This window comes from Alexandromys fortis, unplaced genomic scaffold (assembly GCF_014885135.2).
Source record: "Alexandromys fortis isolate MF-2015 unplaced genomic scaffold, M_Fortis_MF-2015_v1.1 scaffold_307, whole genome shotgun sequence".
In the NCBI taxonomy this organism is placed as follows: Eukaryota; Metazoa; Chordata; class Mammalia; order Rodentia; family Cricetidae; genus Alexandromys; species Alexandromys fortis.
This window is the reverse complement of record NW_026068205.1, coordinates 783,048-801,694: the sequence shown is the minus strand read 5'-3', so window position 1 is coordinate 801,694 and position 18,647 is coordinate 783,048. Positions and strand designations below refer to the sequence as shown.

At 39.3% G+C, this 18,647-nt stretch overlaps 2 protein-coding genes across 5 annotated transcripts in view; one reads left to right on the top strand and one right to left on the bottom strand.

The window, feature by feature from the left end:
* Clec1a (C-type lectin domain family 1 member A) overlaps window positions 1–9,377 on the top strand; it is a 31,018-nt gene extending 21,641 nt beyond the window's left edge. For 2 of the 4 annotated variants that reach the window (XM_050130202.1, XM_050130201.1), the window contains exons 4-6: window positions 391–542; window positions 2,534–2,600; window positions 3,444–9,377. In XM_050130202.1, coding sequence (XP_049986159.1) covers window positions 391–542; window positions 2,534–2,600; window positions 3,444–3,457 — 233 coding nt within the window. In that variant the 3' untranslated portion in view covers window positions 3,458–9,377. Of the gene's footprint in view, window positions 1–390; window positions 543–2,481; window positions 2,601–3,443 lie in introns of all 4 variants that reach the window. The other 2 variants (XM_050130200.1, XM_050130199.1) reach the window with 1 other exon arrangement.
* Window positions 9,378–9,514: 137 nt separating this feature from the next.
* Window positions 9,515–18,647, bottom strand: part of Clec9a (C-type lectin domain containing 9A) — a 14,184-nt gene continuing 5,051 nt past the window's right edge. The window contains exons 3-6 of the mRNA XM_050130203.1: window positions 15,419–15,565; window positions 12,569–12,720; window positions 10,810–10,931; window positions 9,515–9,732 (exon numbers count right to left, since the gene is read on the bottom strand). Of these exons, the coding sequence (XP_049986160.1) occupies window positions 9,600–9,732; window positions 10,810–10,931; window positions 12,569–12,720; window positions 15,419–15,565 (554 nt within the window). The 3' untranslated portion in view covers window positions 9,515–9,599. The remainder of the gene's footprint in view (window positions 9,733–10,809; window positions 10,932–12,568; window positions 12,721–15,418; window positions 15,566–18,647) is intronic.

The window sequence follows — 18,647 nt, the reverse complement described above, 5'->3', positions numbered from 1 at the left end:
CCAAAGCTCACCATCTCAAAACTACACCCCCAGTGCTTCTGAGTCTATGGGAGGAATTTTATATTCAAACCACTGCATAATCATATGAGCCATCTCATGAAGGAATATTCTGTCCACGTTCTGCATTGCACTGAAATACAGAAGTTTCAGTCATTCGTCACCAGATGCAATATTTCATATAAGCAGTATCTTTTAATTTTCACTGAATGTTTATCACCAACTATAGATCATTCCTAGGGTGGAGTGGGTGGATAGCACAGGTGTTCACTCAAATACCTAAGAGATGTAAATTAGTTTTTGGAATATCCAACACTGTTTGTTTCCAAAAGAGGAAAAATAGCAGACCCAGGCAGAAGATAATTAACCAACGTGTGTTTGTTTTCTTCCAAGGACACAGATGTAGCCCTTGCCCAGAAAAATGGAAGTGGCATGGGGACAAATGTTACCAGTTCTATAAAGAGAGTAAAAACTGGCAGGGCTGTGAATATTTCTGCTTGGCTGAAAATGCCACCATGCTGAAGATAAGCACACAGGAAGAGCTGGTAAGTTCCTGAGCCTTGGTATTTGAAGGAGTCCCCCAAAAGAACAGGGCAAGAACACTGTAGGGAGCTAAGTTTCTGATCCACAGGTTTCCACTCTTGCTCACAGTGAAGACCAAGTCATACTCCAATTGCTCCAAATTATCCCTGAAATGGATAAAAGCTGTGTTCTACCCAAATACCCACTGCACATAAATATGAGAAGTAGCTCATATTTCATTTGACTACCCCTTTAGTCAACGGGCAAAAAGAAAATATCCTAATTTCTTTTTCTGAGATGGGGTAGAAAGAGAATAACATTGGTGCACTCTAAGAAAAATGATAATATGACCACCTGTCTTTCCATTAAAAACATTAAAAATCTTTTAATTGAAAAATATCCCATCAAATAATTGTCATAAATTGCACACACACACACACACACACACACACACATCTCCTTCTTCTTTTTCTTCTCCTTTTTCTCCTCCTCCTTCTTCCAGAAGGTTGATCAAGGCAAATATAAGAATAGTTGTGACTTATTTAGGTGTCTCTGAAACCTCATTGGGCAACAGTTTTTTTTTTTGACACAGATATGGAACTGGGATTTTTTTTTTCAGTGCTGTGGATTAGATTCAGGCCTCACGAATGCAAAGTAGACAACCTACCACTAAGCTACATCTCAAGACTTGTTGATATGTGGCTTTTTGTTTGATAGCTTATGGTCTCTGCTGAGGCACTGCCCCATTGAAACCCTTTTATAAATGGACATGTAGACATGTATGCATTTTAGTAAGATACTAGAGTAATAGGTTTATACACAGCATTTTCAAAGGCCACTAAGTTTAGTCACATGCTCCCTCCTCTACCCTGTCCTCCCACCTGTATCCCATTTAGCCCTTCCTGTTCCATTTCTTTTCTTCATAACACTGGCATTCTATTTCCTTTTATGCAAAATGTCCCAATGGCATCTTACTATTTTTTGCCCATTCCAAGTACCTTAATTTAAATACATGTATATAAAGACTCAGAACTAATATTCAATTGTATGAATTGTATGAATTGTAATTGTATGAATTAAAGCATACAATGCTTGTTTTTACAGCTCAGTATTGGGAAAGGAGTTGCCATATATTAGCATATAGAAATGTGTATTTTTTCTCTTCTTTTTTGTGTGAGGTTCATATTATCCTTCTAAATCTCCCTTACTTCTTTTTACATTAAAGTATCTCCATAATTTTATTCTTGTTTATAACAATTACTTCTCTAGTTTCATACTAACAATTTTTCCCATTTTCTAAAATAATTTCACTTATTTTAAAAATATTTCTCCCATTTGTTTTTGTTCTGTTTTAATTCATTAATCAAGAGTAATGGCAATAACATTTAGTGTTTAATCAGTTAATTAAAATTAAATTATTTTTAGAGACAAGGAGTGAACACAAAGTTCAGCGGAAGTTAAGCAAGCACTCAGGCAGCTGAGCCATATTGCAGACCTCCCATTTTCCCCTCTGTCTTTCTGTATCTCTCTGTGTTTGTGTCTCTGTCTCTCTGTCTCTTTCTCTTTTTCCCTCATTTATTTTTAGAGACAAGGTCTCACTTTGTACCTGTGGCTATCTTGGAGTGGGCTATGTAGAGCAAGCTGGCCTCAAACTCACAAAGATCCACTTGCCTCTGCTTTTTTAATGCTGAGATTAAAGGCGTATGCCACCACATTCAGTTCCTCTTATATGTCAATTTTGTGTTTAATCTTATCCATTAAGAATAATTGGTCAACTATTTCTATTGGTTGATATGGCTTCTGTTTTCATAATATCAACATATATTCCATGCTTACTAACACAAAGCATATCGTTTTGTCGCTTACTTACTGGTCAAATTTCTAAACGGCTTCATGACAAGTGCCTTGTACTCCTGGTTGAAGCATTTCAAAGCTAAACATTTTCTTGTGTGCCTTTCACAGGATTTTGCCATGCCTCAGAGCTACTCTGAGTTTTTCTACTCTTATTGGACAGGGCTCTCCCGCAATGGCAGTGGCAAAGCGTGGCTGTGGACAGATGGGACACCTTACTCCTTTGAACTGTAAGCCTTCAGAGCATTCTGTGCGAGAGGCATTTAATAAAGACAGATTAGCAGTGATTATGGAGCATCTGTTCTGTACTGCATGGTGTGCTTCCAGGTGGAGGCCCAGAGGTGCTTGTGTTGAAAATGCTTAGAAAACAGAGGGGAGAGGGAAGGGAAGGATTATCAAATATCAGCAAGTGGTTTCCTGGCTGATTTCAGTAGTGAGTGTCTAGGAGTCACTCACTACTGGGAAGTGAGTGATAAGGAGAGAGAGAAGAAAAGGGAGAGGAGATCACATTTGGATGAATAATTAAAGGATACTCAGATGTATAGTGGTCATTCAGGGTCATCCAATCTGTCAATAGCCAGGGTTGAGTTATTGCCTCAGAGAGTTCTTGGCTCTCTGCACTTTATTATGCAAATTAAAATATTTTATTTACTACGGAAGCATTTAGAGAGGGTTGCGTGAAATTCCATGGCACGGATAAATGTAATTTCTTCAGGAAAGTTTGTTACACTTAAAGCTCTGTCGAGTAGATTCCATTCTCTGTGTATGGTAAAACATGACATTTGTGTTTTAAATTAAGTATACTGAATGCTAATTATCAATAAAATCAGAGATTGCTTCTGCTTTATTTAAGAACAGTTTTGTTGCTTTGAGTGGTCAGTTACTTCTAAGAATACAGTGGTGACTGAAGGGTTAAAAGCTGAATTCATTGGCCCCATCTCTCCAGCAAAGACATCCTAGGGATAGAGATAATGATTTTTGTCACCTGAGAGTTGTATTTTTATTGTTTCTAGATATGCCACTTTAGAAATAAATTCTGACCACATTAAATTCTTCTCTTTTTCTTTCCTAAGGTTTGAGATTATAATAGATCCCACCAACCTAAGGAACAGGGACTGTATGACCATCTTCAATGGAAAGGCTTTCTCAAAGGACTGCAAATAGCTGAGGAGGTGTGCCTGTGAACGGATGGCAGGGAGAGTGGTACCTGAGGTGCTCCAGTAGGTGGCATCAAACATTGAGCAGAGGAAGTCAACAGGTCAGCTTCAACCACCAGCCAAAGGTTTGAATCAAGTGAGGCCAACACCATGGACATTCGAAGTTTTGGGAAACAGAGAAGCAGCTGCGGAGACTTGAGAGGTTCTCCTTATTCTGGCTCAGCATCATTCATACCTGAGCACCGGTTCTTACACACTTTTACCAGTCACAAAGATTCTTATGAAGCACCAATTAGCCTCAGTAGGCTAGAGCGTTGTCCTCCTTCATTTACAGAAGGCTTTCAGCTGCCTCCCAGTGACTGTTTTCACCCTGTTTCCCATGTCTCCTTTACACTAGAAAAAGAGGCACATAAAAAACAGAGGGGGTAATACAAAGCCACTCACTGTGTGTGGTGGTGTCTACACAAGTCTTGGTGCCTTCCGGCTCTCAGCACTTTGACGGTGGAAGCAAGACATGAAAAGTTTAAGGCCAGCCACAGCTACACAGAAAGGAGGCCATCCTCTGCTATATGAGGACCTCTTCTCAAACGGCAAGAAGGAACAAAAGAACAAGAGAGTTAAAAGGAAGAAAGAAAGAAAGAAAGAAAGAAAGAAAGAAAGAAAGAAAGAAAGAAAGAAAGAAAGGAAGGAAGGAAGAAAGAAAGGACAGCAGAGAATAGAGAAAAGGGAAGTGGGGTCCTTTGGGGTCCTTTGTCCTAACAGGAAGTCCAAGAGAAACTAGCAGACATCTCATTCCTGTGCTGTTATACACAGCTAATCCTTTTTGTTTCCAGTTCACACTTTGCCTTTCCCAGGCTCTCAACAATTGCTCCACCTGCTACACCGCTGATCATCTTTCCAGCTGAACTGGCTCTCATTGTGTCAATCTCCAGTCCATCATTGTGTCCTTCCCCAATCATGTTGCCTAGGATGATCTCACCTCTCATATAAGTTTGAATTACTGTCCCTGTACTCCGGCAAGGAGACTGGAGAGAAATTTTAGTCTCTTTAAATACAGATAATAGTTTGGATTCTTCCTCCATTCCATTTGAAATATGTTTATACCTTCCAGGTACTGAAGATTTAATAATAATAAGTGTGAATAATGTGAAATTGGTATGGTTTTAGAATGGATTTGTGACTTGGGGGGAAATCAGCAAGAGAATGCTTTTCACTACTGTTTTAACTGACTGTTAACTTGTGCCTTGACCATTGGTGGAGCCACTCTGAGGCTACTGTTTATGAAATATCTGAGGATAATAAAGTATCCAAAACAAATTGTCTCCAAAAGGATGGCTGTATGATATTTCTAAAGTGAAATGGTTTTGACAAAAATCACGACATCGATGTTGGTCTTTTGAGTACCTGAGGTGTGGTAGACCACATGATATCTAAACAGGAGTTGGAGGAGAAAGATAAGCTGTGAAGTTTACATAGCCAAACTCTTGACTAGACATTATTTTCTCTGGGTGATGACATTCAAAGCCATCACGGGAGTTGTGAATATCACCATGCCAACTGGATTCATCGCTTATAGAGAAGCCAGCATTATAGGGTTGACAGCACCAGTATCAGATGTCACACTCTTAGTTTTCAACAGTAAATACTGGGAAACATCTATTTCATGGTGAAATTACTAAATTAGCCCTTTTGTAATGAGAACAATTCTGTATTTATTTTCATAAGACATAATTTGATAATAGTCATTTATCTAAACATGACTGATAGGCTGCTTAAATTTTCTCTTAGATTTTTTTCCAACTAGCTAGGGGGTTTCTTCATTGATGAATGAACTCTGTGCAGGGTTACTGTGTCAAGTAAACAGAATGTATTCATGGTTAGTTTTAAAACTTGAGGGGTTTAGTTCTCTCCTGGTTTGATTTATTTACTGAGCAAATCACATCACTTCATATAGCTGATTAAAAATTCGAAATATTTTTAATTTCCCAATGATATTACTTAAATTGAAGCAAATGTCTCAATTAGTCTCATAACATAGGTTGTAGTAGAAAATGTAAGGTAAATTAAGAAAATATTTTAAATGGTTTAGTGGTTCTTGTTTAAATATAGGGTAACACAAATGCAGATTCTTTATTCATTAAAGGTAAAAATATTTTCAAATATTTTCCATAATTAACAAAATGATGACTGTTTTCCTGCTCAGTTAAAGTGACTAATAAAAAAACCTAAAAAATAAAAAAATAAAGGTCAAATACATTATTAAGCAATTGTTCTATAAACCTGCAGAAGGAAACAGGAGTCAGCAATAGAAAGTCACAAACTTTGTGTACTTAATTGTAAACAAGGACCATGACTCTCATTTAAGTTTGACTCTAGCATCCTGGACTCCTGGAGAAAAGAAGACACCTGTCTCTCTAACTACTATTGACTGATAAAGTCTAGCTACCTAGAGGGTGAATAGCATTCTTATTTGCAATCGGAGATCTCAAGCAAAATGTTATTTCAGGGGGAAAAAGAAAGAAATTGTACTTTAAAAATATCTTTTCTTGATCTTATTCTTCATTATTACCCTTAGTCCCCCTTTCTGTATCCAAGTCTGATAATATTGATAACATCATAAACAAACATCCCAAAAGACGGGAAAAGGGAGTATGGTAAAACACTGCCTCTACAAACATTTAAGAAACAAGAATCAATCATAAAATGAATTTTAAGATAAGGCTTGCTGATAATAAAAAGTGGAAACCACATGAACTGGCTTTCTCAGGATGAGAAGGATGAGAAGACATTTTTGTGGTCTCTTACTGTGTAGGTAATTAGGAAGAAAGTGCAGGAAGACTCAAACAGGGACCATGGCCTTTCCCATAGAACACGCTCCCCTGGGTACACAATGAGCTATTTCTTTCCTGAGGATATTGAACACTCTCAGGATTTATCAGCAGGAAACAGGTCAGGAACCCGGTGACAGCAGGAAGTTTGAGAAGGGTAATGGGGGAATACAAACAGATTACATACTAGGTACAAGAGTTGAGTGGTTGTCCTGCGGCCAGCCTTAATGTTTGGGAGTCAAGTGCAGTTTTTGAAAGTCACACAAAAAGTACTGTGTGACTTGAGATACTCAAAATTCACTGTATGAATAGATTCTAACAACAAACTTATTAGTCTATTAATATTATTTCAGTATTTTATTGGTGTATTTAGTGTGCAATACTATGTAGCAGAACCTTTTTCCAATTGCAGAGGAATTATCATTTTTCTCTTTTTTTAATAAGTTCACTCAGTGAGATGCATTAAAAGTACATAATTTATCATTAATAGGATTGGGACATGAATCTGGTCCTCTTATGGCTAATTACCATCAACAAGGACAGGCATCCTGGATCACTAGCAATCTGCACTAAGAACTCTCCCAACCTCTGCATCTATGTAGGTGTATCATGACTGCCTGGGACATTGTAGACTCCTGTATCATCTGCACTGTAGATAAATCTCAGGCTTGTAAATACAGCATTGTATGTATACAGGCTGGATAACATTAGCCAGAGGATGTTTGCACTTGGTTTCCTTGTACTTTTCTGAGAAGAATTGTCAGTGCTTCCCATCCTTTCTCTAAACATAGCCCGATGACAAGCCTTTGAAGAATCTCAGAGACAAACAGTCTTTACTGTTAAAAATCACCATTGTTACTGTTTTCTAGATTAGTATATTTAGCTACCAGCTGCCAGCTGCAAAAACCACACAGTCTACAACTTCTGAGCTCTTTATTCTCCCAGGATCAGCAGAAAGCTAGAGTGTGTGTGTGTGAGAGAGAGAGAGAGAGAGAGTGTGTGTGTGAGTGAGTGTGTATGCGCTTCTACCTTTTAAATGCCATGTCAAGGTAAAAAACAAGACAAAGGCACAGTCTTCTCATTTCTACGGCACCATAGCCACTGAGAAATGAACTTCAGGTTGAAGGATGCTTAGCTTCATTTAAATAATTTCTGCTGCCTCAGTAAATCAGGTTTTTTAAAAATTATTTATCTGTTATGCCATTGTAATAAGAAGGAAGGGATGAAAATCTTGTACCTCTCAGCGTCTTCTTGTCATAATGAAAGATTAAATACAACCACATTGAATTTAGCAACTATTTATTGAGAGCATGCTATGTAGTAAGGTTTAGAGATGGCACATGGTAGACACAGAATATGATAATAACCATTATCAAATTTTTCCTTCCTGTAAATGGCAAGCTTTTTTGTGTCAACTTTTCTACCTAAAATATGATTTTCTATTGTCTGCATGTAACATTAGGGTTGCATTCTTAAGCAGTATTTTGAAGTGAATTATACTATAAATTTGTAGTGGGGAAGTTGAGACACAGAGACAGGCAGTTGAAAGTGCCAGGCTGTTAATCTTGGCATCGCAGACTGTGAGCTGTTTGACTGGTGAGTGGTGGCATCGAAGGTGCCACCTACACTGCCGGGCATGCTGGTGCTGATGTGTTGACTATCCCTTCACCTATGTGGAAGTTTCCTTTCCCAGTAGAATTTTGCAGCCTGAAAAGCACGGTCAACTCTACAGCTAGAAGAAGTTTTCATTCTTTCTGAGACAGACCAGAAAGAGTCAATGACTCTACAGCTTTCGGGAAGGAGTCAAACCTGATAAATGATATTTTTAAAGTACTGTTTAGTGTTATTAGAATTGTAATATATTGGGGTTTTAGTAAGTCTTTAATGTAAATAGGCTTTTAATTCTTGTGAATGATTCGAGCTATCAGCCAAGCAGCCTCTTTACTAACAATGGGTCAGACTGCCTTGATGGCAGTCGAGCGGTTTGGATGTTTTACTCTGAGGACACTCTAGCTGCTGAAGAGGATCACTACCTCATGGCTGAAGACAGGGTCCAGGTGCGATGCTCACTTAGCTGGAACATCCTGTGGAAAGCAGCATTCTTTGGCAAACTGCAGATGGCCAGGCACATCTTGCTGCTATTCCCACTCTGGCCAGAGGGGGAGCACTTCCAACCCGTGGCCCCCGGGGAAGACCTGTGAGTGTGTAAAGAGTCTGTGCGGTCTCCTAGTCTATTAAGTGAGCTGAGCACCAGAAGCAGCTACTGCTCTTCAGTCACCATCACCAGGGCACAAGCGATGGGCGCGAGACCAGCAGAAGAATTCCAGAAAGTGGTCATGGCAGAAAGGATGGACAGCGGAAGCAGAGAGACACTGAGAAATGGTGGAGTCAGAGACAATAAAAGAAAAGGCAGAAAAGCAAGGCTGAGGAAAGACGGAAAAGAGAAATAGTGGGTTGTGGAAGAGCCATCTATGAACCAGAACACTAGTGGGAGCTGCCTGCTGCTACTGACTGCTGTCTGGTGCTGCTGCTGAAGGTCTGCGATTTCAAAAGCTGCCGAGAGCTGGGGCCAGTGCTAACTGAAGTCCAGAGCAATAAGCCTTCAGCCTGCACACCCAGATTCTAGAACAATAGACCCTAAACTCCAAGGCTTAGGAACTGTAAGCCTCTATATCTGTGAGGTCAACTCCTAGGCCTTGGGCCTCAGAAGAGGAGTACCAGCTCTGGAGGTATGCCACCCTTCTCACTTTTCTCTAAAGCTGAAGGACCCCAGGCATATGATTGGTGGTAACACTACAGTTTGGAAATCTCTATGAGTTTTCTCAGAACATGATCATATGGTATACAGTTCCTGGAAGTTGATCTTATGAAAACTCTATCAATTGTTAAGTATAGTGGTAAATTTATTTATTAAAAAAAAAGCAAATCAGGGATTACTGTGCAAACTCCTACAACGATGGCTAGATTTCTTTGTGGTATGAATAATCACTTTGGACTTCTAAATAAACAAGAAATAATTTTCTCTTCTTTGTTCTTGATGGGTCAGGTCTTCTGTATCTCTAAATCATTTTTATCCTCGGTGCACTGAATGAGTTCAACTGAAATCTGCAAAGCTGTCAAAAATATTGCTGCACATAAATATAAAAGCAGTTGGCCTACATGGTCCACACACCAGTCTTCTCCTGCATTTGCTCTCCAACTTCTTCTAAAGCTTTGTGCAGCAGAGGTGGCTTTAAGATGCCTTTTAGATGCAGGATCTGAATACATTCTTCTCACAGATAAAGTATCTCCTGCTACTGCAGTTAGCCGAGAAGAGGGAACGGTCTTTGAGGTATCCACAGGTCTGGCTGACTGATGACTGACTCTGTGTTGGCAACCTGAAAAAGTAAGTTAGCTTCCCAGGTTACAGGTTACATTTGAAAATTACAATGGTATTTGACAAGGAAACACTCCAGAGATGCCATTGGATTTACTTTAATTTGCTTTAATGAGGCATTCTTCTGTGGTGGTTTTATCCTTCAAATAATAGCTACTTAGTTTTAATAAAAATACATGGATGATATAATTTGAACAAACAACTTATAAAGAAACCAAAGTCATGTTTATATAAAGGTAGTTTATAGCTACCATGTTTCCCTTGACTCAGTTTTGAAATACTAAGGCACCAGATTGTGTCCACCAATCTCCATTCCTATCTGGAAAGTCCAATATAGAAATTGCACAATAGTTATTACAACCTTTTGAACAGAAGGCTCTCTCAGCTTTATGACACAAAGAATGTTTTTGATACTATATTTTATTGAACATTTAGACACTTAAATTATAATGAGAATTTTCTAGAGGATGATGGTAGGAGAGCTGATGAAGAAGATTTAGAAGCTGTTTGGATAGTTTCATGTCAAATTAACACAAAGGCTAAAGTCACCCGAGAAGAGGGAATCTCAGTTATGAAAATACCTCCATAGGATCAGGTTGTAGGCATGCCTGTAAGGCATTTCCTTAACTAGTGATTGATAGGGGAGGCCACAGTCAATTGTGGATGGTGTCATTTCTGGGATGGTGGTCCCTAGATTCTATGAGACAGCAGGCCGAGCAAGCTATGAGGAGCAAGCCAGTAAGCATCACCCCTCCATGACCTCTGCACCAGCTCTTGCTTTCAGGTTCCTGCCCTGTGTGAGTCCTTGTCCTGATTTCCTTCCATGATGAACAGAGATACGGACATGTATACCAAATAAACTCTTTCCTCCCCAACTTTGCTTTTTGGTCATGGTGTTTCATCACAGCAATAGAAACAATAAAACCAAGTCATAAGCAGAGTAGTTATAATTCTAATCAGTACCCTCTAAAAGTGTCATAATTCTATGTCTTCTAGAAGAAACACAAGATACAGAGTAAGCTTTTAAAATTTCTTCCCATTCCTAGTTTTCCCTGTAGTGTCTCCTTCATACACTTACCAGTCAGAGGGAGGAGAGGAACCATCTTGCCAGATCCAAGATCTGCTGAGTCCCTCTTGATACACTCCCACCCAGTATTCAACTCTTCTTCTGAGCTTCCACAGGCTGCAGACAATAAAATCCTATAAAACACAAGGCACAAACTCTAAGTGCAGAAAAGGAAGCAGCAGCCCCAACTCTTGGGCAATATGATGCCTAGTATTTGGTTAATCAGAAATGAGTGCGAACATAAGTGTTGGAGGAGAGGGGACATTAAAGTGAAGTTGGACATGCACACACACTCGCACAATTCTTTGACTGGGTAATCAGTATGATGTGCTAAATACTATGAAAAATACATGCATCTGGTATTAAATTTTGCGCAGATACAGAGTCTAGCAGATAGTAAAATCAATCCCATTGACATTTCATCATCAAAAGGAAAGATCTGCTTGTTCCTTCACCATGGCGGCCATTTCTCCCCCACTAAATTTTAATATGTGAAATGTTTGAGATTCCAGCCACAACTCACTGTGAACACATTTTGTTACATGAAGCAGGTTTTATTTTGTCATGAAATTTTTAAAGAAAGTAATTTTAAATAATTATCATAATGTCATTTAAAGCTTCTCGAGTTGCTGCATGATTTTACATTTCCCATTGTTCTTATAAGGCTGAACTTCAGGTATTGGACATTTTGTTAGGGTGAAAAAGGTCTAACTATGAATTCTACTTCAGATATTCTATTTAAAGACAGAATGGCTTCAGCAGTAAGCTTAAGACCCCAGTAAGCCAGATTAGTAAGCTTAACATTTCAGTTATCAAATGCTCATTCTTATTAAGCCAATTCATTTCATGGCATCCATTCAGGTTTTATTCTTTGTAACTTTTGCTTGATTTTGAGTCAGGTGATGTGGGAGTGTTATATATCAATCTGTTGATTTCATTGGCTGAGCAATAAAGAAACTGCTGGCCCTGATAGGTTAAAAGATAGGTGGGCGGAATAAACAGGATAGGATGCTGGGCGGAAGAGGAAGTGAGGTCAGACTCTGCTCTGCTCCCGGAGACTCAACAGCTCTGCTCTCTGGAGCAGAGACACCATGATGGACGGAGGCTAGACTCTTCCCGGTAAGCGCACCTTGGGGTGCTTACACAGATGATTAGAAATGGGCTAAATTAATATGTGAGAATTAGCCTAGAAGAGGCTAGATAGAAATGGGTCAAGCAGTTAAATGAATACAGTTTGTGTGTTGTTATTTCGGGCATGAGCTAGCCACGTGGCCGGGGTGTTGGGGACGCAGCCCCGCTGCCACTCTTATTTCAACAGTCAGGGTTTATTCTGATACATAGGTCTCAAACTCGAGTTCCTCCTGTCTCAGCCTTCTATGTCCTGGGTTTACAAGCTTGTGTCATCATACACCTAAGCATAATACATTTAAGAACATCTGCAGTTGGCATGTATACGTATATACATGGGGAGCATTCACATCTCTGTTGTCCTCTTCCTCCCTCTTTCTCGGTCGACTAAGGCCATAAACTACCTGTATTCTTCAACTTATGAAAAACCAACCTCATTTTCACTTCTCCAGCTGAAGGGAAAAGAAATTATGTGAATCTCTATTTTGCCTCGTTATTTCTTATGTAAAAAAATACTATTTTATATAAAAACGTACTATTTCTATGCTATGGAAAATTATGGAATCTTATGAGACTCTGTACTTCATTTCAATGAGTAACATGGTATTTTCAAAACGACGTAAAATCAGAGAAGTGTCTTTACCATTTCTTCTTTGCTGTCTATTTGAAGGAGTTTTGCGCCCTCCTTTGAACAATTTTCCTTGCTGCCATTCCAAATTTTCCAAATTTGAGAAACATAGTAACAACTTTGTCCATTCTGAATCCAGTTGTGTGGACAAGGGCTGCAGTTACTACCTTCAAAACATAAACATTTCCTTAATAGTCATCAATCACGAAATTGGCATCCCAACTCCCTTAAAATAAACAGATGGTACCCATGATGCAGCACCTACCCATCCAGTTTCTCTGAGGCTGAACACAATAAGGTTTATGTAATTTCCACTAAATAGTTCTCTGAAAATTGGTTTCAGCTAAAAATAAGCGTGGAGATGGCTTCGCTTAAATCTTTCCTCCTATATCAAAAACTGATCGATTTTTCTCCCACTGAGCCATTGAGTAGGATGAGAAGTAAGCCTTGAATTGATGCTTTAATTATGAGACTTGAGCAAGAAAATGTTTCATATATGGAAAGAGATCAATTAATGTATGAAAAGAATGGCTTAGAAACAGGTGTACACTGAACATATGAAGAAACAATGTCTTACTTCACTATAATTGAGAATTAGCTTTTAATATTTCATGTGCTTTTTATGGAACATGTCTTAAGAAAGAATACACTCCCAAAGAACAGTCAGTGACCTGCACACAGAGGAACTAAACAGCACAGATTTGATGAGAGGTTCTAGCATAGTCTTATGAAGGGAGACAGAGAAACACAGAGAACACTGGTTACTAGAGAGAAGCACTCCATGTGGGGTGAGAATCACTTCATAAGCAGTTCCCAAGACTGAACTGATACTTTGAAGATTTTTATATGATTACCTTTTGAGAAAAACAATAAAATGATTGATTCTTTCTTTGTAACTGTAAAAATGCAGATGTCAATGAAAGAGCTGGCAGAGAAAAATATCTTACTTGCTAATCTAAAACAATATGCTTAGTAAATATATGTGAGTCCTTAGGAATAATTTGGAGTTTTTTTTTACCTATAATACATAAAATGCTTAATCATGTAAGGAAATGGGAAACAAGCTGTTTTTCACGTCTGCTCATTGTAATTATTCACTTGAAAAATAGAAAATAACCACATTGCAATTTTTATATTGCTTGAAAGATTTTGTGGGAGTATGGAAGCTATAAGGGAAAAAAATAAAGTTAGTTAGAAGAAGACATTAGGAGAGAGATAGGAGGGATACATTAGGAAAGAAGTAAGGAAAGAAATAACGAGCCGGGTGGTGGTGGCACACGCCTTTAATCCCAGCACTCGGGAGGCAGAGGCAGGCAGATCTCTGGGAGTTCGAGGCCAGCCTGATATACAAGAGCTAGTTCCGGGACAAGGCACCAAAGCTACAGAGAAACCCTTTCTCGAAGAAAAAAAAAAAAAAAAAAACGAAAAAAAGAAAGAAAAAACGAGAAGAGAGACCCTGAAGATGTGTGTGTGTGTGTGTGTGTGTGTGTGTGTGTTTCTTTTTCACCAGCCAAGGGAATTAAGTTTTATTCCCTCAGATTAAAAAAGTCAGTTGAGTGATTAGTTGGCCAATGCACACCTTTCCTTCAGCTCCTGAGGTGCTAAAAGCTGCTCTTTACAGCAGCAAAATTTTATGCTTAGCTAGTTGTTATTGAGTCAAAAGCAGGCACCAAATTAGATGAACTGAGAAGATTGTAACTAGTAACTAGAATTGAAAATAGACCTAAGTTTGAGTGACTGAGTGACATATATTGCTGATTCTTAAAGCCCTGCTTAGGAATCACACACATTCCACGGGATCTTCCTGTAAACTTTGTTTAGCAGAATGTCCAAGGGATTTCAGTCCTTTCAACATTTTATCGGAAGATACAGAAGAAGCTGAACTAACTGCAGAGCAGCAGAAATTACATCATACTTGCAGCTGTGAGGGGACAGAGAGAGCTCAGGGCTATGACTCCAAGCAACATAAAGTGTTTAGATAACCTTTTAGGACAGGAACTCTGGACAAACTGGATTTTTTTTTTTTAATTTGACATAGAAGAGAATTTCAACACAGTTTGAAACAGAGCAAGAAATTATGAAACATATTTTAATATAGACGTTAATAACCATGAGAGTTAGGTGAAAGAGAGGCATTGGGACAAAAGTAAGAGCCACCCGAAAGCATGGGTGAACTATTAAAACTAAGACGTGCCTAAGGATGGGCAAAGGGCTCCTCAAAGAGAGCCCGAGGCAATTGTTTTCACATGGGGTCTGCATGCAGTTCTGCAGTCTTTAGAATTACAGCTCAAAATATCTCTAAGAAATCTTTGCATTCTGATAAGTGAGACTATCAGGTGGCTCTGGAGATGCCTTGGGTAAAATTACAATCTGATAAGAGAAAACCAGGAGCCACTAGGGCTGCACAGGAGTTTAGTGCCCTCCCCTGTAAGAAGATTTCTGTCTGGATCCTAGAAAACTGCAGGCATACAGCTGAAGGAGAAAAATGATAGTTAATGGCCCTGGAATTTGCTTCCCTATGGTTGAGAACTTATAACCAGACTCCTGGGTATGGACCTCCTGTCTCTTTTCATGTCCTGATTATTTTCCATCTTTCAGACCTGTCTCGGTACTCACTCCAGACCTTAACAATCCATGGAGAACAGGCTAGGCAAAATTGTTTCTTTTTAGTAGATGATGCACACATTGGATCTCTACTGCGATCACTGTTCTCAACAGAACATGATATCTAATGACTATCATCCCAGCACTTAGAAGGCTGAGGCAACAGAGACACCACAAGTTGGAAGCCAGCCATCATGAGATCTGGCCAGCACAGTCTATAAGACAAACAATGCAAAATCACACTGGTCCACTATGAAGTACCTGAAGAGGGAGACCTTTTCAGCAAGGCTTGGCAATTTTTCATCTGCAGGGTGTAGTTTCTCTGCCACTCTGTGAGGTTCTGCAATGCTCTATCCTGCTGGATGAGTCTTTCCTGCTGACTCATTGCAAGAGAGGACACCTGGAAGACTGTGATAAAGGCACACAATCCTCATCAAACACTGACATTTTACAGGGAAGTAATCCCCAAACAAGAATCAAAGAAAACTAATGGTGAGAATGAGGACATAATTTTCTTGGCTTTTGATTTTTGTTTAAAATTACCCAAGAATCAAGTATTACAAAGGACACAAAAAAAAAAAAAAAAAAAAAAACGAAACAACAACAAAAAACCTCTTGGCTGCTAATTTTTCTTTTGCTTACCCAGCTTCACACCCTAAGAGCAGACAAAATTATTAAGTTATTTAACACATTTTCCCAGAGATACTTTAATTAAAATAAGATCAATATAAAATTCCTCTTCAACAGTTTATTCAAAGGGTGATATACCCTGTTTACATGCTGGTGAACATTTGGTTTTATTACTTAAGTATATTTAAGTATTCATTTCCTTAAGTACACAAAAAGCTCTCACTCATTGACTCATTATAAAAGGGTAGGAATCCACTGTTTTGATGTGTCATAAGTTACTTCAGCAGTTTGGGGACACTATTTTAAAAATTAACTAAGTGATTGATTTTGCTTGTTTGTTTTGCAGAGCTAAGAATTGAACCTAGGGTCTCAAGCATGTTGGACAAGACCACTATGATTTTATTATCAAATAGCTAATCCTCTTGAATGACTGAATGACGGGGGGGGGGGGGGGGGGGGGGGGGGGGGGGGGGGGGGGGATTGAGGGGAGGTGGGGAGGATGCTGCTTAAAAAATCTTAGTCTTGGGGCTGGGGAGAGAGCTCAGTTAATATAAATTGTTGTTGAGCTAGCCTGAGGACCTGCATTCCTAGAAACTGTGTAAAAAGCTGGGTGTGATGGTGCACACTTGTAATCCTAACACTAACAAGATGGAGGTAATTGAATCTCTGGAACTCCCTGGCTGGCTAGCATACTCTACTTGGCAAGTTGCAGGCCAAAAAGAGACTGTGTGATAATTAAAAAAGGTGGAGGGCTCCTAACGAATGATACCTCATGTTGTTCTCTGTCCTCCACACATATGCAACCATATCAACATAAACTGGTAAGAGCACACACACACACACACACACACACACACACACACACACACATGCGCGCGCGCATGCACGCGTAAACAAATCAACACACAAAAAAGAATCTTAGCCTCGCTTCATTTTACACATTTTAAAGTGATTCTTGAGGTGAGAGGCTAGCTGCTGGGTGGTGGCGGCACATGCCTTTAATCCCAGCCCTCGGGAGGCAGAGGCAGGCAGATTTCCATGAGTCTGAGAACAGCCTGGTCTACAAGCATTAGTTCCAGGACAGGCTCCAAAGCTACAAAGAAACCCTGTCTCAAAAAACAAAACAAACAAATAAAAACAAAACAAAAAGAATGAGTGGCTGAATCAAAATTTTGTGGACATCTAATTTTCATTCAGTAGTTCTGTTACCCTCCATCTTTGCTGTTTTACAGTGTTACAAGGATATCTGCATTTCAGGCTCTCCTCTGAGATTGAAATTCTTTTCACAGATGTAAGCAATTGGACGCATTTTCTTGTCTGTGAAATGTGTGATTACAGCCGTTGTAAACACCACACCTTCGGCTTTCTAGTTCTTTCCTTTGCTTTTTTGTGCTGTGAGAATTAACTAGCAAGCCTGGAATCAGGCTGAGCAGAGAGTCTCAGGTTCACACGGTAATGACCTTCAGACAATCTAGGTAATGGTGCAGCCTGTAACTGTGGGACTGAGAATCTGGGAACCAGACTGTGACAAACTTGTCTGCATTGCTTATTGATGACAGCATGCCAGATGATTTGACCTTGGTTTTAATGAGACCCTGAGAGATGCCTTCTGCTGAGGCAGGTTGTCTAGTCTCAGCAAAATTACCTATGCAACACATAAAAAATCTCCAAGCAAGACTCTGGGTTTTCTTGACACCACAGTATTCTTGGCAAACACCAGTGATTCTGGAGCCAACAGAAAACCATGAAATAGTGGAAAGAGAGCAAGGGAAAGGTACCGTTTCTCTGTGCCAAAATACCTATCTTTCCTTTCCCCCTATTTCTCTTGAGACAGTCTCTCATGTATCCCATGCTGGCCTCAAACTCGCCATTTTGCCAAGCATGACCTTATACTCCTGTTCCCCCCTGATTCCTCCCCTCATTTGCGGGGAATGCAAGCCTGATTCACTATTCCCCTAACTCCTATATCCTTCTAATAAGAGATTTTACTATCAATATCCTTACTTCTGTGCCATTAAGTTGTACTCTTATCATGTAATAAACTAATTTTTTTTTTAAATTCTCAGCAAACAAAACTGTAAGAGCCTGTTGTTTTGGTCCTGTCTCTTTTAGCAATCAGTCCAGTGCCTAGAGATTTTGTTGGCATATCACATGCTTCAAAGATTGATTTTGGTAAGCTATAAGCTACTATGTACATTTTGTAGTTTGACATTTGGCTTGCTTTATGGTGACTTATTTACATAGCTGAATTTTTTTTATTCTTTTTCCAATACACTGTCATTTTTTATTTTAGGTTGCATATTTTAGATAAAAAAAAGACTAGAAAGGATGTATTGTGGTGTAGAATTTAAGTTGGAAGAAACAATGGTATTGTTAGTGAATGTTAGTCTAGTCTAGCAAATATCATTAATTTAAAAAGTATAAATAATTATCATTATGCTAAGACCCCTGGTAACTTTAGTTTCACATGTGAAACTATAATCTCATGTCTATATTGGTATATTTACACTTTGATGTTGAATTAGGAGCGGCGGCAGGGCTGCGTCCCCAGCACCCGGCCGCCCGCATGGCTAGCTTATGCCAGAAATAATTACACGGAAACTGTATTCTTTCAAACACTGCCTGGCCCGGCTAGTTCCAGCTTCTTATTGGCTAGCTCTTACATATTGTTCTAACCCATTTCTAATATTCTCTGTAGCCCACGAGCTGGCTTACCAGGGAGGATCTTAACCTGCATCTGTCTGGCGTGGGAGCATCATGGCGACTCTCTCACTAAGCTTCTTTCTCCCAGAATTCTCTTCTGTTTTCTCCACCCACCTAAGGGTGGGCCTATCAAGGGGCCTAGGCAGTTTCTTTATTA